This window comes from Drosophila erecta, unplaced genomic scaffold (assembly GCF_003286155.1).
Source record: "Drosophila erecta strain 14021-0224.00,06,07 unplaced genomic scaffold, DereRS2 tig00000092-arrow-pilon, whole genome shotgun sequence".
NCBI classification, from domain to species: domain Eukaryota; kingdom Metazoa; phylum Arthropoda; class Insecta; order Diptera; family Drosophilidae; genus Drosophila; species Drosophila erecta.
The window spans coordinates 17120122-17139271 of NW_020825207.1; the positions used below are offsets into that span (position 1 = coordinate 17120122).

The window sequence follows — 19150 nt, forward strand, 5'->3', positions numbered from 1 at the left end:
TGGCATTTGTCGCCGTGCATTTCAGCTCCCGTGCGCAGATTGATTGGAAAGTTAAGGTTGTCCATCATCATCATCACCGAAATGAGGAAAACATAATGCCAGCTAATGTGAGATTATGCAAATCGAAATGCGCATCTTCCAGCTCTCGATAAATACATTGACCTGCATGCCTGCGGGCCTCCGGGCCTGAGCAAAATCAACACAACACTGTTTTCTTCACGGATTTAATGATGAAATTATTCCGAAATGAACACGAAAAGGTGGGCCTCATGTCAGAATGCACTTTCTACAAGGGAACATGTTGACGTTGTTTTTGAGTTGTTTACGATTTTGGAAAGGCATTTTACACATGTTCATAGTACGTTAAAAATCGCGTTGTGTGGGAATTAACTTAGTAATATTCTGCTGCGTCGAATTTAAGTAAATTCTTCAATTTTTTTACTTTAATAAGTGGGTGTGTATATCTTGTATATTTTAGCACAATGCCGGGGAATTCCCGACTAGTATAATATAATATGACCGCTGAAACGGACCTGATAAATTTAAACAGAATTATTCAAATTAGAACAAGCCATTTCACAATATTGGGTAGTGAGTCCAAAAAACTCCTACTTTAAATATTTCACGTGAGCCTGTTGCACCAATGCTAATTTTTTGTATTGGATTTTTCTGAATCTAAATGAATCTAAATGTTTCTGGCTGATTTCAATTAGCAATTCAGGTGTCACCCTAACCTATAGTTTTTATTTTTAGGAGAAGCCTCCTTTTTGATGACATTTGGCTGTCCAAATTATGGCTGTCGCACATGCGCCACCTGTCGGCGATGTTTGACTGGCATTTTAGCACCCGGCTACTAATCGAAATGTTTGGCCAAACAATCAACTTGGCCAAGTCAGCTTTTGTGTCTAGGCATCGCGGGGATGCCCTATCACTGACGGTTTGCATTCGATTTCTAAATGATCCCCAGATTGCCCAATGCCAGAGAGACCTTTGCAGCTGGCTCTGAAACTGAGTCTTAGACTGGAATGGGAATTGGAATCGGAACCCCCAGATCGAGACTGGGTCTGGTCTGCCTATGGTCTGGGGTAATGGGGTCTTGGGGTCTTGGGAGCTTACATCACAGCAGGAGATCCCAGACTCGAGACTCGTCCCACAATAAGAAGAAACTTGTTTCCTCTCGACTCTTTGCCAGCAATAAATATTTGCCACCTCACTCGGCTTTTATATCTTCTTGGTTGTTTTGGGGAACTTTTGTTTTGTTGCTTCTTGTGCAAATTACAATGCGCGTGACTCCTTTCACAAGATGCGATTTGAAATCAAAAGTGCAGACAAAAGGTGTTAAAAAAAGAGCCTCTGACCGCAGACGAAACAAAAGCATGAGTTTTTGGCCTGATTTTTATGGGTCCTATACATATAGATGTATTATTCCCCCATCTCTTTTTGGTCAATATTGGTGGTATTGGCCCTGTCCCATGCTGTGTAGTTGAGTGTACGCCAGTCGCATCATTTTTACTTTCTCCCCTCAAAACCCAAACTCAAACTCAAGCTCAAGAAAGAAGCCAAGAGAGAGCGAGAGGTGTGGGCCAAAAGAGAGCCCGATCCGAGAGAGAAGCTTCGTGTCGGTGTTACCGGTTTCGCTATGGGGTGAAGCTTGGCTTACAGCAGATCCGTTTTGGTGTCTGTGTGAATTGCCTTTTAAGCCCGGCCACCGGGACTGGCAGCTTTCAGATACGTTTTTGCCTCTGTCGCGTTCAGAGTCAGAGTCGGATTTATCGTCTGGGTCTGGGTCTGGAAAAGATCTTGGATCTTGGTCTCGGCTTTCGGTTTCGTTTGTGTGTCTTGGTCTCGGTTTCGGTTTTGGTTTCGGTTTCAGTTTCGAATTCAGTTCGTTGGCGCGTTCGCACGGATCGAGTCGTGTGCACGGTTGAAGTCACTCAACAACAAAGAATATATTTTTAAATATATACACCAATCCATTTTGTGGCCAAGATAGGCTCGTCGCTCTTATATTCGGGTCAATGCTGTGCTCTGCATTGCCAACGTTATGCTAATTACCGAAAGGATACAAATCATAGCATACATCATCGGTTACAATCTCTTTGGCAAGACTCCGTCGCACCGCTGGTGACAAATTCCACGCCCGGTGACCAACCCGCCAAATAAGCGCTAGAAATAAAAAGATACATAGCCAGGAGAATAGCTAGCAACACGTATATATTTATATATATATATCTATATATATATATATTTTACGAATATATTTATTTAATATATCAAACAACAAATTCGCAAAACGTGCCAAATATAATTTAAATCTATTTATTTTGTTTAACAAAGAGCTAATAAGTCTAAAATATATATAAATTAGTAAGTCGTGTAATTTAAATCCTCATAAAAAGCCACAACAAAGGAAGTTGCCGTAGGAGCAGCTATTGGCTTCATCATGACGAAGCCAGAAATGCTGATAAGTTTAATTTTATGGTAAGTTGAAAGTTTTGAATTAAGCATAAGTAGGTAATGAAATCAAGATATCAATTGATAAATTAAATTGGCTTTGAAAATACTATCATGACTAACCTTAAATAAAATGGGTTATTATATTCTCAATTTATATATATTCGTTTGTGTTTTGTCACTCCCTCGGTTGACAATTTAATTGCAAGAATATGGAAATTTTGTCTAAATGTCTAGCCATAGAAACACGTTTTTTGGCATATTTTTGAAGTAGAATTTTAGCTGCATTTATCACATTATTTATGCACCAGCGCCGACCATTGAAACTTTGGCCAAATGACCGGCCTACAGCAACGAGCCACAAATAAGCAAATTATAGTTTGTAAAACTATACAAACAATTTGACTGCTTTGTCGGCTCAAGAGCATACGTCAATCACGAATTTTCTATTCGACACGCGTTCGACAAGAAGCGTCAACGGAAGTGAGAGATTGACAGAGTCAGTCGGCTTATCACCAAGCGGCTAGACTTCCCCGTTTTACTGGTCCTTGAGGCATTTATTAACTCTATCAAAAATCAAAAACTATTTTCAAGAATTAACATGATGACACAAAGATGAAATCGGATGATTATATCTTATGTCTGCATATGAATATTTATTTATGGAGGAGCAATCAAAGCGGGGCGATCATGTAATATCGATTCGAATTGGATTTCTTTGCTCACCAGTGAAAAATCAATTTGAAAAGTTTCACTTTCATTTTTCCCTCTCTTGACTGGGAAGATGCCAAAACAAATCGAAGAGAAAAAGTTGTCAGTGGCAACAAAAGACTCTTTCGCTTTTTATGTTTGTGTGTCGTGCCAGGTGGTTTTTGGAACGGTTACACAATCATGACTTTATTTTCGTTTTCAGTCCACCTCTTTTCGGTTTTGTGTTAACCGCATTGACATAATTTCCAGCGTAGGCATCCCAAAAAAAGAAACTGAAGCATAAAACTTTACATAATTGCAGGCATATCCGATTCATAGGCCTGCAATTAATCTGGCTTTATCGATGAAGACGCTCGGCAGCAGAGCCTAGTTTTAATTAACAGATTTATTTTTTGTGTGAGTTTAACAGGCGGCCGCTAAGTGTAGAAAGTTTCCTCCTATCTCTGGCCGCATTAATTTGGCGCTTTGTGTTAATCAGTGTGTGTAAGTTATGCAAATTGGATCGCAGCATTAGCAGTTCGCTTATGCAATGGATTGGATAATCCCCTCCCCGCCTGGCGACATTGGTGGACCAGGCCGGGCTCACCAGGTTTTCTATTTTCGAGGCCTTGGCCAGATGTGACTTCTTTGGCTTAGTCATGCGGCGACGCTCAGAATGCAACCGAGCAACTTGATTGCTCAGGCAAATTAAGCACAAGTGCTGCCGATTGCCGACTGCGCTGCCAGATGCTGACATTGTCTAGTTGACACACTTAAGTCACTTAGATGTCGTAGAATTCTTGCTAAAAGTTTTCTCGAGTGTTTTACAGCATACAAACATTTATTTTTAACACTTTTTGACATTTTTCTATCGGCTGCGGCGTCAAGGCTTGGCGCCCCGTAATGAGATGTCACCGGCTCACCGAAAGCGACAAATTATGGTTATTCATAATTGCGATAGTCGCAAGCCATATATTTAGGCGAACTAGAGCACTCGCGTGGGTTGAAACGAAAGACTCAGGCAGCGAACTTGAAATTACAATTTCACTAAATGCTTCAGCGGTAGCAAGTTCAAGAGGATGTGGGTGGAAATTGAGGGATGACATGATGGCACACGTGCCTAAGAAAGGGGAAAAAAGGGAGTGGCCACGCAGTGCAGAATTTTGCGAAGGCCAAGCAATGGAAATTAAGCAAAAAGTTTTATTTTTCACACCATTATCATTTAAAAAATCCCAGAAGAAGACTTCATCAACAAAGCATTAACAAAACGGAGACCTAACTATAATCTTTAATCAGATATTAACATATTTATCTCTTTAAAAACCCAACATGATAGTTTAGAATTCATCCAAATATTAATGAACTAATTTATTTTGGATCCAACCATTCCGCATCTTCACATAGCTCTTCCATCCCACCTTAAGTGTTGTCGTTGCGATAAATCTAATTCACAGACATACATTAGCACCTTTCCAAAAGGGAAACTTAAATTTAAATTAACTTGAGCGCCGCCTCTTCGGTTAACACATTTTTGAGAAGAAAATTAGTCAAGATGCTGTCTTTTTTTTGCTGGCTAGAACTGTTTTAAAATCAATTAGCCAACGTGTATACGATAAATAAGTAATTAACAAAGAAAAAACAGAATGGCGAGTTCAAGGCTGAAACAATATCTGAAACCGAAACCGAATTTTCGTAGTCGAGAATTCGTTATTTTATGTGTTTTTGTAATTTAATTTGCAAGTTTTGGACGTCTTTCGATGGGCGGCCATTTATCATATTTATTTTATCGGTTGTTTGCTGAGTCTAAGACACGTTTTTTATTTATGTATGTCCATGTCTAATTTATTGACTAATTTATCATCATTTGTCTGTGCTGAAGATCCCACACCAAAAGTTGCTCCAGTGAAAAGTTGAATAAACCTTTTTGTCATGTAGCTGCGGCTCGATGGCCGAGAATTCCTTTTCTTCCTCGGACTTCCTGGTGAAAGGCGATCAAAACTAGAGATCGCTTTAGTTGCTGACCCTGAGAGAGCACGTATAACTCTGTCGTTGGCCAATTCCAAGTGATTCAATAAATCAAGATCTGTTGCTCAACTTGTTTTCTGCTCGGCCAAGAATAATTCAAAGCGCACAAATATTTCTGCGAGTGTCCAACTCTGGCAGCGCCTGTCTGACAACTTTGCTCATTTCTACATACATGACGCCAAAAAAACGGGTTAACCCGAATAAAATAAAAGTATAACAACCCATATGCACAGCAACTGGATCCGAACAAGAAATCTAAAAGGAACGGGGTGCCAATTGTCTTTTCAATACATGTAGCTAGTGGTCTTTCCCTTCAATACACAAAAATGTGCCACATTCAACCGCAAACAATACAAAAAACGTACATCCCTGCAGACATCACGATAGCGACTGGTTTATTTGGGTTAAAAAGAAATTTTTCGGATTCGCCGGAGCTCCGTTTTTTGTTAAAAAGATAACGGAACCAGACATCTGTGAAAAAAATCAAAAGCCCATAAACAAAATCTTAAGCAAAATGCCAACCAAGAAAGTGAAATTTTTGTTGCAGCCATTGTACGACGTAATCAACTTCAACAGGATCAAGTGGCCAACAGGCTTGACTGGGCCTCATTTTTTTCGGGTTTTCAGTAATTTGGCTCTCCAGCAACGGAACTAAATATTTGTTAATGTGGCCAGCTCTTCACATGAAGTTTAAAGAGTCTTTTGAGGTTTTGCTTTTGACACTTGCCTGCTGAGAGCAACTGGTCTCTTCCGTCATTTCAAGGCGCTACAACAGGTTGGCATCTTACATAAGTCGAATGAGGATGGGTAAACGATGATGATTATGAGGGGCGACTAAATACATGTATATGAGTTTGTTTGCTTTAAAGCCGGGAACTTAGGCCGGAACTAAGGGCTAGGATCTTGTAATGTATTACACTTGCTCAATATATTTTCCATTTCCATTTTCCATCTGGAGATTTTCATCTTGGTTTGCATAAACAAGGCCCCGTTTAGCTTTCTCACATTTCACCTTAAATTGCCCGAAAAGATTTCACAGCATTTGGCTGCCCGCGGGGAACACAAACCAATTTTCGCTATAAACACCTGGGTGCGTTGTCAATGTTGGCAAATTACTCACAAATTTTTGGAAATTATAAACGATCATATATGCGCTGTCAACATAAAACGACGATTACACAGTTTTAGGCCTTAAATTGGACGTTTATATTTTCTCTTTGCCCAATTGGTCGGCAGTTGGCCAACAAACTGCGACCTTGGTGTTTAACCGGTAACCGACTGACATTTAATCGTAAATCAAATGAAAACTTCCCATTGATTTGCATGCAGGCAACACCCTGTAAGATATGGAGATACGAGGCCAAAAGCTGCTTTTCGAATTATTTACCAATATCAAGCTGTATGCACTTTCGCAATGAAAACGAAAGTTACGCCCCGCTATTCGAATATTCGTATATCCATATGGTTGTCTGCGGCGCGTGACTTTGCCAACGTTTACACTTTCTTGCCATAAAAAGCAACGGGCATGGGACACACACCGGCATAGAATTATGATCTTCACGCCTCTTGGCTGGCGATCGAGCAACGTTCACCAGCATCCAGCAACATCTGCGGCCACTACAGACTTGGCAATGTAACCAATATTGGAAGCCACATCGATGATCGTCACTGAAAAAAGAAGTAAACATGAAAATTGCATCATGCCTGCACTCGACGTTCGTGTGTCGTTGGTGATCATCAAAGTTGCCAATGAACATCGTTATGGTAATGAAGTGCACTTGAAAATTTCTGTGTGCAGATCTTCTGTAGCCTTTTTCATGCATATTTCCTCATCCGTCCGAGACAGAGCCATTCAAACTGGGTAAGGGCGTAGTATATTCAATCATGAGTATTTTCATAGCCTGTTGTCTGGCTTTCGGCCTGGTCTACTCCTACCCATTGTGCAATGTGCAGAGCTAAGAAACTGGCTGTGTAATAAACACAAAGAAACCACAAAGCCAGAGTGAAACAAAAAGTGTTTGGGGAGTGTATTTTGCTGATCACATGACCATCACATGGTTGCAGAAGGGTATGCGAAATAGTTTCTTAAAAAATTTCAACCGCTTCCCTGGAAGTTGTGCGCATTTTTTGCATTGCCAAATTATATGTATTTTCTTCTATGAATTCATACTGAATCATGATCAAATAAAATGGTATTCTATATTTATTACAATTCTCAATGTACTTGGGCTAGCTGATTATTTAAGTTTCATCAGTAGAGTATGCAGGACTCGACTTTTGTGGAAAATACTTTCGCTTTCTTGTTTTTTCCACGCCTTTGTGGTAGTATGGTAGTATTTTCTGCTGTCGTTGCTGGTGTTGCGGATTTTCCTGTTGCCTGTGCTGGTGGTAGGAAATCATGTGCAAAGTCACATGACGATGACGCTACGTGCCTTTGGAGTAATTGCAGAAGCACATGGATGCGAGGGGTGTTGCCAGCCGTCCAGAAGCGTGCAAAATACGGATGAAGATATATACACTCGATTCGTATGTGTTTGGTCGGCCCGTCTGCATATTTGGCCAGGCGGCAGCACTGCGGACTGTTGATAATGAAAACGACGTCAAACGACGGGCGTCCGCATGAGTAATGCGCATACCAAACATTTGATGGCTTCCGCAATTGTGTTTCTCTGTTATTATTGCTGGCTAGTGCCACACTAACCCATTTGTGTAAGCCTTCTTCGCAGGCGTAAGTAATTTTTGTATCGGCTGCTGTTACCAGTGCTGCATGATTTGGCAATTGGCAGCGAGTCAAGTTTGTTGCCTAAGTCTTTTGTTTTCCCGCTGATTGCGCAAAGCGATTGCGGGTGTTCGGAGATTTTCCGTTTCTAAGTATTCCCGTGCCGCTTATGTTGACGCACAGTGTTCATTCGTATGTGGGTAGTGCCTTATCTAAGGCCACTTAACTCATGATTTGCACAGACAATTAATTCGTGACTCTCAATTGCGCAGAGCTACCGAACTATCAGCAGTTGCAAATTAAACATACATCGTTTATCGGCATCACCGGGAATTTATGCAAATCGCAAAATAGCATAATACCCAGCCAGCTAGCGCGTTGTGCAATATATATTTAATAAGTCAAATTAAAAACGATATATTGTTTGCAATTGTGATGGGCTTATGCAAGCTTAAGTCAACTATTTTAGGACTGGCACGCGTTTATCAGCTCTTTTGTGCAACTGGTTTGACTTGTTGGATGGGCCATTTGGTATTTTTACAGTTCTCACTCACGTGTTTTATAATTGCCGATCGATCGAGCGAATGACTAACTACCGATTGTAAAACGGCTGTAAACAGAATGCAAATACCAAGAGCTGTCGCTGACAATGGGTTTATGTATCTTAATAATATTAAAACCCAATAAATATATAAAACCAATTACCCCGAAAGATGTTGATATGACCGATAATCGAGTGAGATTTTTACGAGGAATTTGACTCAACTTGAATTCTTATAATTTGTTGGGGATTACCATACTGGCCGCCGTTTCCGATTTCCAACTGGTCATCAGAATAAAGCAAATAAATGTCAAACGAATAAATAAATGTTGCCAAAAACAAGTTAAGGTAACCCATACGCAGATCAGAAAATTAGCAAAATTTTCTACTTCCAATCGAAAGGCTTATGACAACTTAAAGTCCATCTTTGCTGCCGTTTGCCAATGGACTGATTGATAAACCCCACACGAACTTTCCTTTTTAATATTTGATGTATTTAATTGTTGGATTTCAGCAAACAGCGCTCGATAAAAATAAAAAAGAAATGCTAACTATTGATGTCATAATGTTGTTAAATAACGAATATGCGGCATGTGACGTGCATTTCTATTTGTTTTTTTTTTTACCGCTTTTTTGTTTTGTTTTGTTTGTTTGGTTTATGGGTGCCATCAGTGGCGAGGCATGACACACATTTTTGCATTTCAGTTGGTGACATAAATACCAGACGACCCGCTCCATGCCGCATAAAAGCCATAAACAAACAAATGTAAATTGCCAGCACTTCTGCTTTCGCTTTCAGCTCGGTTTCGGCCAAGTTATTGAGATACGTGTCGGCAGTCAAGTTCTGCAAAAGTACAACTAAAGGGGATTACTCGTGCCCGGCAATAAATTAACTTATGTGTGCCAGTTGCCTGCCGTCCGTTGCCTGCATATTGGCCAATGATTATGGATTTGACTGGCCTCAATGGGCAGCCACGCACCTGGCAAATGGGTAATCGCATTACGAGTTATTTTCGGTAATCGTTACTTCATTTGGCATTTCCTTTTTTCATGCCAGAATCGCAATAATGAATTAAGTTTTGTAATGGGTTTTCGTTGATGGGGAATAAATGATATAGAGATTTTTGACCTAAATTACCTCATAATAATCAAGATTATGTGTCGAAGATGGCACATCTTATTTATGCAAACCATGACAGCTCCATCACTACTCCAATCATTTCCTGCGTTTTTTCACAAGCAAAATATATTTATGTGTATCTTGAACTCGAGACAAGTTCATAAACCCAAACGTATCTATCTTGAAACATTATAGTCGACTGGCATCTTTTTAGATAGACACCACAAGCGGTCACTTAAAAGTTACTAATAATACAATAGCCTTGAACATTCGTCTAAACAACCCGAACGAAATACCACAAATTACGTTCAACTTTTAAATGAGTGCTAAACAAAATATATGTGTGTATAACTCGATAAAATAAGCAAAAATAAAACCAATTAAAGCGAAACAGGAAAGGTAACTCTGCTTGAATATCATTTAGGATCAGCGCAGTTTGGCAAAAATGTATGTAGGGGAAGGTGAGGACGTTTACCCAAACACCAAATTCAGCTCATTAGGCGGATTCTAAAAGCGGATCTTCTACGCCCACATCCACCAGATTGCAGAGTGTTGCATAATCTCGGATCTTGACGTCAGGGGCAAGCACATAAATTGCATATTGTTGCTGTTGACAAAAGACTTCAATTCGGAAATTAATGTCAATGCAACCACAAAAGAAACTCCGTCACGTGAGCCGAGACGGCTGGCCGAAATCAATAGAATAGCATAATGACAGGGCAACAAAGTGCGGCATAATAAGCCACTCAGCCACTAAGCCAGTCAGTCAGTCAGTCAATCAGTCAATAAGTCATATATAGCCTTTTGGGGGCAGACAGCGTCATTGTTCATAATTCAAAATTGATTAGTTCGACAGACGTTTCTCATATCCGGTTAGGCAGAAAATCGCAGACCTACGCCTCCTCTATTATATCGCTTTTTATATGCATAGTTTCAGTTTCAGTTTCAGATTTTGTTGTCTGTGCCGCGTTTGATGAACAGTATGAGCAAACGATGGCGATGTGAGAAAACTTGTAATTATAAGCCGGAAAATGCGATGCGAGCCCATGAATGAATGAAGCGGAGGCGATTCCGCGCAAATTAAAAACACGTGATTTTAGCTTTTGGGTTAAACCTATTTGTGATAAGAAAATAGCAGGAAAAGCCCATAACAAGATTTTAAACTTCTAAGTAGAGCCAACGGAATGCTAGAATTGAGTCAATAGCCGTTAGTGTTATGAGAATTTTATCAGGCTCACGATTTTATTGCTGTTTTGATGAGTCAGCAATCATCCAAAGTCTACTTAACGGATAGCTTAATTGTATTTTATTCATAAACCACTTGAGTTGCTTGATTGCGTTAGAATGAATGAAATGAACGAATAAAACTGGGATTTTATTTTATATTCCTTCTCAGTGAAAACTAGTCTGTGATCACGAATTGGGGGATTACTGAAATATTCAGTGATAAAACAACAAACTCTAGGTGAAGTCACAAAACCTTCTTTTCTATGGTTATTTTATAGATATTTAATTGTAGCAACCAATTTATTGTGCTCCATTATTTTCCAGGTGCCTTTGCGCTTCCAGTCTGGCACTCCACATCCCCGAGGACCTTGAGAATGCCGCCATCAATGCCCTGAGCTCCGAACGTGCCCGTTCCCTGACCCCCTGTGTATCCTCCGCGGACGCAGAGGGCAGTGTGGCCGGTGACTACGACGTTTGCCCGCCGAGCAAGTACCGCCAGCCGACCGCTGAGTGCAACAACGTGTCCCACAGGAAGTGGGGCGCCCGGGGAGACATCTTCCAGCGCCTGCTGGCCGCTGATTATGCCGACGGTGTGAGCCAGCCGAGGACCTCCAAGGGCACCCATTCCCTACCCGATGCCGAGCTGGTGATCGAGCACCTGCAGCGCCATGTGGAAGGCGAGCTGCGCCACGCCCACATCACTGCCATGCTGCCCGCCTGGGGTCAACTGTTGGCCAATGACCTGGTCGAGGTAGGACAGCTGCCCATCTCCGGAAAGTGCTGCGAGCGCGACTCCGCCGTCAAGGATCCCAGCGAGCTGCAGCAGTGCTTCGTTCGGGCGGGACCCGACTGCAAGGAGTACAAGCGATCGGCACCAGGATTCGACTCCGAGGCGTGCCAGAAGCGTAAGTTCGAAAGGCTCTGCCATGTGTATTACTTGTATATCTACAATAATATGGTTCCCTCTTGCAGACACTCGCCAGCAAATGAACATTGCCTCGGCCTACATCGATGGCTCTGGACTGTATGGCTCCACTCGCCATGAGTTCGACCAGTTGCGCACCTACATCAGTGGCGGCGTAAAGGTGGAGTCCTGCAAGTACTGCCAGGTGGCTGGAGCCACTGGAGCGCTGCATCGTGCTCTGCTGCAGCAGCACAACAACATCGGCGAGCGACTGTCGCACATCAATCCGGATTGGTCCGAAGAGGATGTGTTCCTGGAGGCCAGACGCATCATCACGGCCACCATTCAGCACATCACCTACAACGAGTTCTTGCCCTTGGTCTTGGGACAGGAAACCACTGCCAAGGAGGGTCTGAGACTGACCGCCGAGAAGCACTCGAGCAACTACTCCAGCTCGGTGAGGGGGGGAATCTACAATGAGTTCGCAACCGCCGCCATGCCCGCTTTCTGGAGCATGTATCCCCCAGAGATGCTGGCCAAGAAGATGTCCGCCCACGAGCTGCTGTCCATTGCCGCCCTGCAGAAGTCACTGGTTCCGAGTCAAACGAATGCCGAGGGTTGGTCCGAGTTGGCTCTGGCCGTTCATCGCGGTCGTGACCACGGAGTGGCATCCTATGTGCATGCCCTTGATCTCTGCGAGCGTCGATTCGCCGACCAGAGTGCTGCCAATGTGAGCTTCGATACTTTAGCCCAGATTTCCAACATTCCCGAGGAGTACATCACCAATCTGCGTGACATTTACCAGTGAGTTTTTATGACTTCGTTAAATGGTGAAACCTCAATTTATTGTAGACTTTAATACCGGTTAGCTTCGGTCTTTGAAACACGCAAGTCAACTGATCTAAATGCACGCTTTTAACTTTTCAAAATATACATTTAAATGTCAATTACGTTATATAAAAATTGAAATGCCTTATGTAAATTACTTCTAAAAGAGTTTTGTATCAGTATACGAAAGGTTTCTCGATATGACATTTTATCCAACGATTTATATTATATATCATTACAAGTAGTTGAATATTGGTTTCCTTTCTAGAAATGCAAAGGATATTGATTTGTTGGTGGGTGCCCTTCTGGAAGAGCCCGTGGTTGGAGCTCTATTTGGACCCACAATTAGCTGCTTGCTGACCCTGCAATTCGAGCAGCTGAAGCAGACCGATCGCTTCTGGTACGAAAACGAGATCCCGCCCTCGTCCTTCACTCTGGATCAGCTGAAGAGCATTCGCCAGACGACTCTGTCTGGCTTGCTGTGTGGTTCCCATCAAGTGAGCACCGCCCAGTCCAAGGCTTTCATTCTGGAGGACAACTACCTGTGAGTAACTGATGATTCCACATAAGCGTCAGAAATTCTAGAGGTGTATATCTCATTAGGAATTCCATCTTGGACTGCGACCAGCTGCCCAAGTTTGATCTGAAACCATGGCAAGTAAACCCTGAAGATGAGTTGCACGTGGACCACGTTGAGGTGGAACCAGCGACCAAGGAAGCAATTGCCGAGCTGAGTCCCGAATTGATCGAGGCCGCTGTGGAGCGTGCCAAGGAAGAATTGGAGGAGCGTAGGCGCTTCGAGTACGAAGTGTGGCGCACTAGTAAGTTCTGAAAGACTTTGGCGTGTCCTGCAGATTCAAACTAACCATAAATCCCATCTTCTTTACAGAGGGTGGCATCAGTGCCCGGTCCCCCGACGGTACGGCTGCCTCCTTCAGCAAGGCCAACTTGGATGCCCTGAACCTGGCCAACTCCTCCCTGATCTTCGAGCTGACCTCCAACGAGATTGTGAAGACCCTCAACCACTTAACCAGACGCAAGCGTCAGATCTTCAATCCTAACCAGAATGCCTTTAATCGCAACGAGCTGACCGATACCCTGCAAACGGTGGACATTAGTGGACTGCTTGGCGGTGCCCAGAAGCCACTGGATACATGCCCGGAACCCAGTCAGCAGTGCGATGCGAACTCGCCCTTCCGTACTCTGTCCGGAAGGTGCAACAATCTGCGTAATCCCAACTGGGGCAAGTCGCTGACCACTTTCTCCCGCCTGCTGCCCGCTCAGTATGAGGACGGCATCTCGGCACCCAGATTGACTGGAGTGAGCGGCACCGCTTTGCCCAATCCCAGAACCATTTCCACCACAATCCATCCTGATATTTCCAACCTGCACACTCGCTACTCCCTGATGGTTATGCAGTTCGCACAGTTCGTCGACCACGATTTGACTTTGACCCCCATCCACAAGGGTTTCCACGAGTCCATTCCGAGTTGCCGACCCTGCAACTCCCGCCAGACGGTGCATCCCGAATGTAATCCCTTCCCGGTGCCCGCTGGCGATTTCTATTATCCCGAAGTGAATGTGACCAGTGGCGAGCGTTTCTGCTTCCCCTCGATGAGATCGCTGCCTGGACAGCAATCGCTGGGACCCCGCGATCAGATCAACCAGAACACTCACTTCCTGGACGGCTCCATGGTGTATGGCGAGACCACTTGTCTGTCGAACAAGCTTCGCGGCTTCTCCGGACGCATGAACAGCACCCAAGTGAGGGGCAAGGAACTCCTTCCGCTGGGACCCCATCCCGAGTGCAAGTCCCGCAACGGTCTGTGCTTCCTTGGAGGCGATGATCGTGCTTCCGAGCAGCCAGGTCTGACTGCCATCCACACCGCCTTTCTGCGTGAACACAACCGCATTGTTGAGGGTCTGCGCGGAGTGAATCCCCACTGGAACGGAGAACAGCTCTTCCATCATGCCCGCAAAATTGTCAGTGCCCAAGTGCAACATATCGTGTTCAACGAGTTCCTGCCCCGCATTCTCAGCTGGAATGCCGTCAATCTGTATGGTCTTAAGCTGCTGCCCCAGGGATACTACAAGGACTACAACCCATCGTGCTCTCCGATTGTTTTCAACGAGTTTGCGGCAGCTGCCTTCCGTATTGGTCACTCTCTACTGCGTCCCCATATTCCTCGTCTGAGTGTCCAGCACCAGCCTGTGGAGCCCCCACTGTTGCTGCGCGATGGTTTCTTCCGCATGGATGCCCTGCTGCAGCCTGGAATCATTGACGAAATCCTGCGTGGTCTGGTGGCCACTCCAATGGAGACCCTGGATCAGTTCATCACCGGCGAAGTGACCAACCACTTGTTCGAGGACCGCAAGATTCCTTTCTCTGGCATTGATTTGATCGCCCTGAATATTCAGAGAGGTTTGTTTCCCCTATTATATAGACATTTACATTGCAGATGTTACCATTACTGCTTTCCCCCCAGCTCGTGATCATGGAATCCCCTCGTACAACAACTACCGGGCCCTTTGCAATTTGAAACGCGCCACCAACTGGAACGACTTGAGCCGCGAGATTCCCACCGAGGTCATCAACCGTTTCCAGAAGGTCTACGCCAGCGTAGATGACATTGATCTGTTCCCTGGCGCCATGACTGAACGTCCCCTGCAGGGCGGCCTGGTCGGACCCACCTTGGCCTGCATCATTGGCATCCAGTTCAGGCAGCTGCGCAAGTGCGATCGCTTCTGGTACGAGAATCAGAACCCGGAAGTCAAGTTCACGGAGGCTCAGCTGGCTGAGGTCCGTAAGGTGACGCTGGCCAAGATCGTTTGCGAGAACTTGGAGATCACCGGAGATATGCAGCGTGCTGCCTTCGATTTGCCTAGCAATTTCCTGTGAGCATAGAGGCTTTTAGAAACTTAGACGACTTAGCAAGCTAATTTATTTTCACAACTATTTTTATAGAAACCCACGTGTGCCCTGCGCCTCGATGCCCCAGATTGACCTGAACGCCTGGCGCGAAAATGTCCAGGGCTGTCAGATTGGCAACCGCAATGTTCGCGTTGGTGAATCTGCCTTCCCATCGCCCTGCACCAGTTGCGTCTGCTCCGCCGAGGGCGTAAGTTGCACAGTTTTCTTCTGGGGAAACATTCTTCTAAATGCTATTTTCCCACTTGCAGGCTCAGTGCGCCTCGCTGCGCATCACGGATTGCGGCCAGTTGATCCGGCAGTGGCCCAAGGAGGCTATCCTGCGGGATGAGGTGTGCAACTCGCAGTGCGGCATTTATTTGACCGGTCAGCAGGCCAGTGGCTTCAATGCCCAGCAGCGACAGGGTCAGGCTCAGCCACGTGTGACCCGATCCCGCAATCAGAATCTCTTCAAGTTCCCCGACCTGACGCCCTTCATTGCTTCCCTGTAAGCTGGAGGACACTCCCTCCTGTAGGTTGGAGGGAGTGAATCTGAACTTTGGGTGCGGCGGAGTAAGCAGAAGCGACACATATTGAAACGCATTTTGTAAATAAATCTTGCGTTGTACATAGGTTTCTTTGTTGAATGCTTACCTAAAGACTTGTCCATTGCATGTGAGCGATTAAAGTGCTCGCATGCATAAGAAACGAAACACTCGGCCCCATCATCAGACATTTGCTATTCGTAGTGTCCTAGTTATATCCTAATTAAAGTTACAGCATAACTATTAACAAATTATAATAAACGCTTTATGTGAGTAAATTTACAGCCACTCGTTGTTTCTTCTGTGAAGTGGAAGTGAAAGAGTTCAAAGACTTTTTAGGTATTATGTTGCTTTATTTAGTTTTGCCTTATTGAACATGGTCCGTTACAGCAAATAGTTTGTGTATTTTTGATAGGTTTCTCTATAATGCCGACAATAAATAACAAAACTCACAAAGTACAATCTAGTCTAGAGAAGGATTACATGAATTTATATGGACGTATCTGCAATATGCACGAGCAGTTGGTCCAGGGGCACACACAACGTTAGACGTGCTGTTGCCACAAGGAAGAGTGCTCCCAAAATGGTCTGGGCTCTGCACATTGGGCCAGCCCATCAGGGCCATCGAGTGCATATGTAGATACAAATACATTTCTTATTAACATTATTAACATTACAATTATTTAAATTCGAAAAGAGCGCAGAGACGGGGAAATTCAGAGCGCTAAGTGTTTGTTTTGTTTTCTGGTTACCGGTTTCGGGTGTATTTTGGGTGATTATTACAATCTAGGCTCGCGATCGGTTCGGTTTCTCGTTACTCGACAGCTAACATCATCACTAAGCGGTTGGTTAATGCTACTAAAGTTAGACTTTTGGTACCCATAGAGATAATTCAACTAACGTTTATAGTTATACAGTGTTATCGTACTCGATCGAATATGTATGTGTTTCGCGGACATTACAATACTTTTATCCTTGCTGTGTTCCATAAAAATGAGCGTAACTTGCAAGCGAACGACAATTAAAGAGTCCACTACTCTGTCATTTTTGGTAAGATTTTTCTTTTGTTTTGTTTCCTTCTTTTGTTGGTTGGTGCTTAAACATCTAGAGAATTTGACTTCTTTGCATGATCATTAACTAACGCTGACGGTACGAACTAAAAATTTAAGTTACAAACACACACAGATCAGAATATACACATACATAAGTATACAACGACTTACATACGTTTATAGGAATCTTTCTATTTAGCTTTAGTTGCAGGCTATCAAATTGCTGTGCCACAATTTGCTTATGTTATGTGTTTTTCTCAATATCCTTTCCTACTGCTCTGCGATACTGTTGCTCAGAATGAATGTTATATACAAGATGAGAGTGGGCGGTATTGTGTTGCGATTTAGATGAGGTGTATAGAACTATGTACATATTGAAGATATGCTAATGTGATCCAGAATTCTCGCCACAGCGGATTCGTCTGGAAAACCTTTTGTAGAGTTATGACCAATACAAAACAGACGATTTCTTGCATACTTTTAGGCATCACATATGTGGTTTAGGAGCTATCATGTTAAATATGAACCCCTTAATCTGTTTCAGAGTTTCTAGGAACACACCAGGTTGGGATGTATTTATTTTTCAGCCGCCATAGCGGTGGCCCCATTGCTATTTGTCTCCGAGTGTCGACGCGCCAGTAGATGATGATGATGCTGGTGAAGATGATGATGCTGGTGCTGATGCTGAAAGCTGCCAAAGGGCAACCCATGACCATTTGGTGGACCTCCAATGCCATTGGCGAAGGGCAGGCCATCGAGATTTCCAATTTTGCCTACGATTTTTGGTATCCTATCACTGTCCATAGCCAGCAGTGGTGTGGCCAGGCTGATTAGCCCACTACCGCCGATGCTGGCACTGCCAATCCCGATTCCATGCTGGCTGTGATTGTGACTGTGATGCGAGTGATGATGATGATGATGATGGTGGTTGTGGTTGTGGTTGTGGCTATGACTATGGTGATGGCTGTGGCTGTGGTTGTTGATCACGGGCGTGCTTTTGCAGAGAGCAGCATGTGTTCCATTTTTTGCCTTCCTCTCCAACTCGAGTTCTTGCGCGCCGCGCAGGGAGCTCGTCTTGCGAACCTGGAGCCCACTGCGCGAATGGTCGCAACTCTTGCAACGCGGCTTTTGGGTCTGTGCCTGGTTGGATGACTGCCGTTGCAGCGCATTCAAATTGGCTGCCACCAGCTTGGCCTGAAGGGTTTTCGAGGGCGAGACTGGCGTACTGTCATCCTCGCCGGTGGGCGGGGGAGTGGACAAGCGACTGGAGGCGGTCGAGGAGCTGCAGGTGCTGTTAGAACGGCAGGACGCCTCATCCACTTCAGCATCGTGACCATTTTTCTCGGCGGCCTGTTCGTCCACGTCATCCGCATCATCACTAGGCTGGGTGCTGGTGGGATGAGAAGCGACGGCAATTTTCTTATTAGTGGAGCTGCTGTTGTTGGCAACGTTGGAGCCATTTACGCTTGCTTTCTCGCTCGAGGAGTCCGCTGGCAATTCCGCCTCCGATGCAGCCACATCATCATCACTCATCGCCTTGCAGTCACCGTTTGATATCACATTTTGCTGCTGCTCCTCCTCCGGCTCCAGCTCCTGATCCTGACTAGTTTTGGTTTTCACGACATCGGCCAGATCGATCCAATGGCCACGATTATCGCGCACGCCCTCGACAAGAGGCTCAAGCTTGCCGGAGAGGGTGGCAAAGGCCTGTAAGGAAAGCAGGAGTTTAATAAACATGTTCACAAAATATTAGGCCAGCACAAACCTCATAGATGGGCAAGCAAATGGAGTCTATAAAGTTCACTTGCATCATGGGCAGCTCGTCCTCCTTCTCGCGATTCATGATATCCTACAACAGGCAATTGCCATTTTAATCTAACATACTACTTAACATTTTCGCAAACTCACAATAGGAGTTATATTGAGCTCCTGCTTCTCCATGTCTCCCTGCTCGAAGAATTCCGAGCTCACCAAATCGGCCACCCTCTTTTCAATCTCCCACGGCTTCGTGATGGCCGACAAATCACAGACAGTCATGCTCATTGCGCGCAAAAGGGCGCGCGGCTCCTCCGCCACCCAGTAGCTCGTCGGCTGGCTCACACTCTCCAAGAAGGGACCTCGTTTTCTGTGAAAACAA

General features: G+C 44.4%; 2 protein-coding genes across 6 annotated transcripts in view; one reads left to right on the forward strand and one right to left on the reverse strand.

Annotated features, from left to right (window-relative positions):
* Positions 1–1689: 1689 nt before the first annotated feature.
* On the forward strand, positions 1690–16245 carry LOC6549291. The gene is made up of 9 exons (XM_001974344.3): positions 1690–2481; positions 11101–11681; positions 11749–12484; positions 12777–13052; positions 13112–13329; positions 13398–14930; positions 14995–15403; positions 15474–15627; positions 15689–16245. Exons 1-9 carry the CDS (start codon positions 2444–2446, stop codon positions 15926–15928), a joined length of 4185 nt encoding a protein of 1394 aa, XP_001974380.1. The 5' UTR covers positions 1690–2443; the 3' UTR covers positions 15929–16245.
* Positions 16246–16290: 45 nt separating this feature from the next.
* LOC6549289 (dual 3',5'-cyclic-AMP and -GMP phosphodiesterase 11) overlaps positions 16291–19150 on the reverse strand; it is a 57128-nt gene continuing 54268 nt past the window's right edge. For 4 of the 5 annotated variants that reach the window (XM_026980185.1, XM_015156588.2, XM_026980187.1 and 1 more), the window contains 3 exons: positions 18922–19138; positions 18779–18862; positions 16291–18720 (listed from right to left, as the gene is read on the reverse strand). In XM_026980185.1, the coding sequence (XP_026835986.1) occupies positions 17590–18720; positions 18779–18862; positions 18922–19138 (1432 nt within the window). In that variant the 3' untranslated portion in view covers positions 16291–17589. The remainder of the gene's footprint in view (positions 18721–18778; positions 18863–18921; positions 19139–19150) is intronic. The other variant, XM_026980188.1, reaches the window with a different exon arrangement.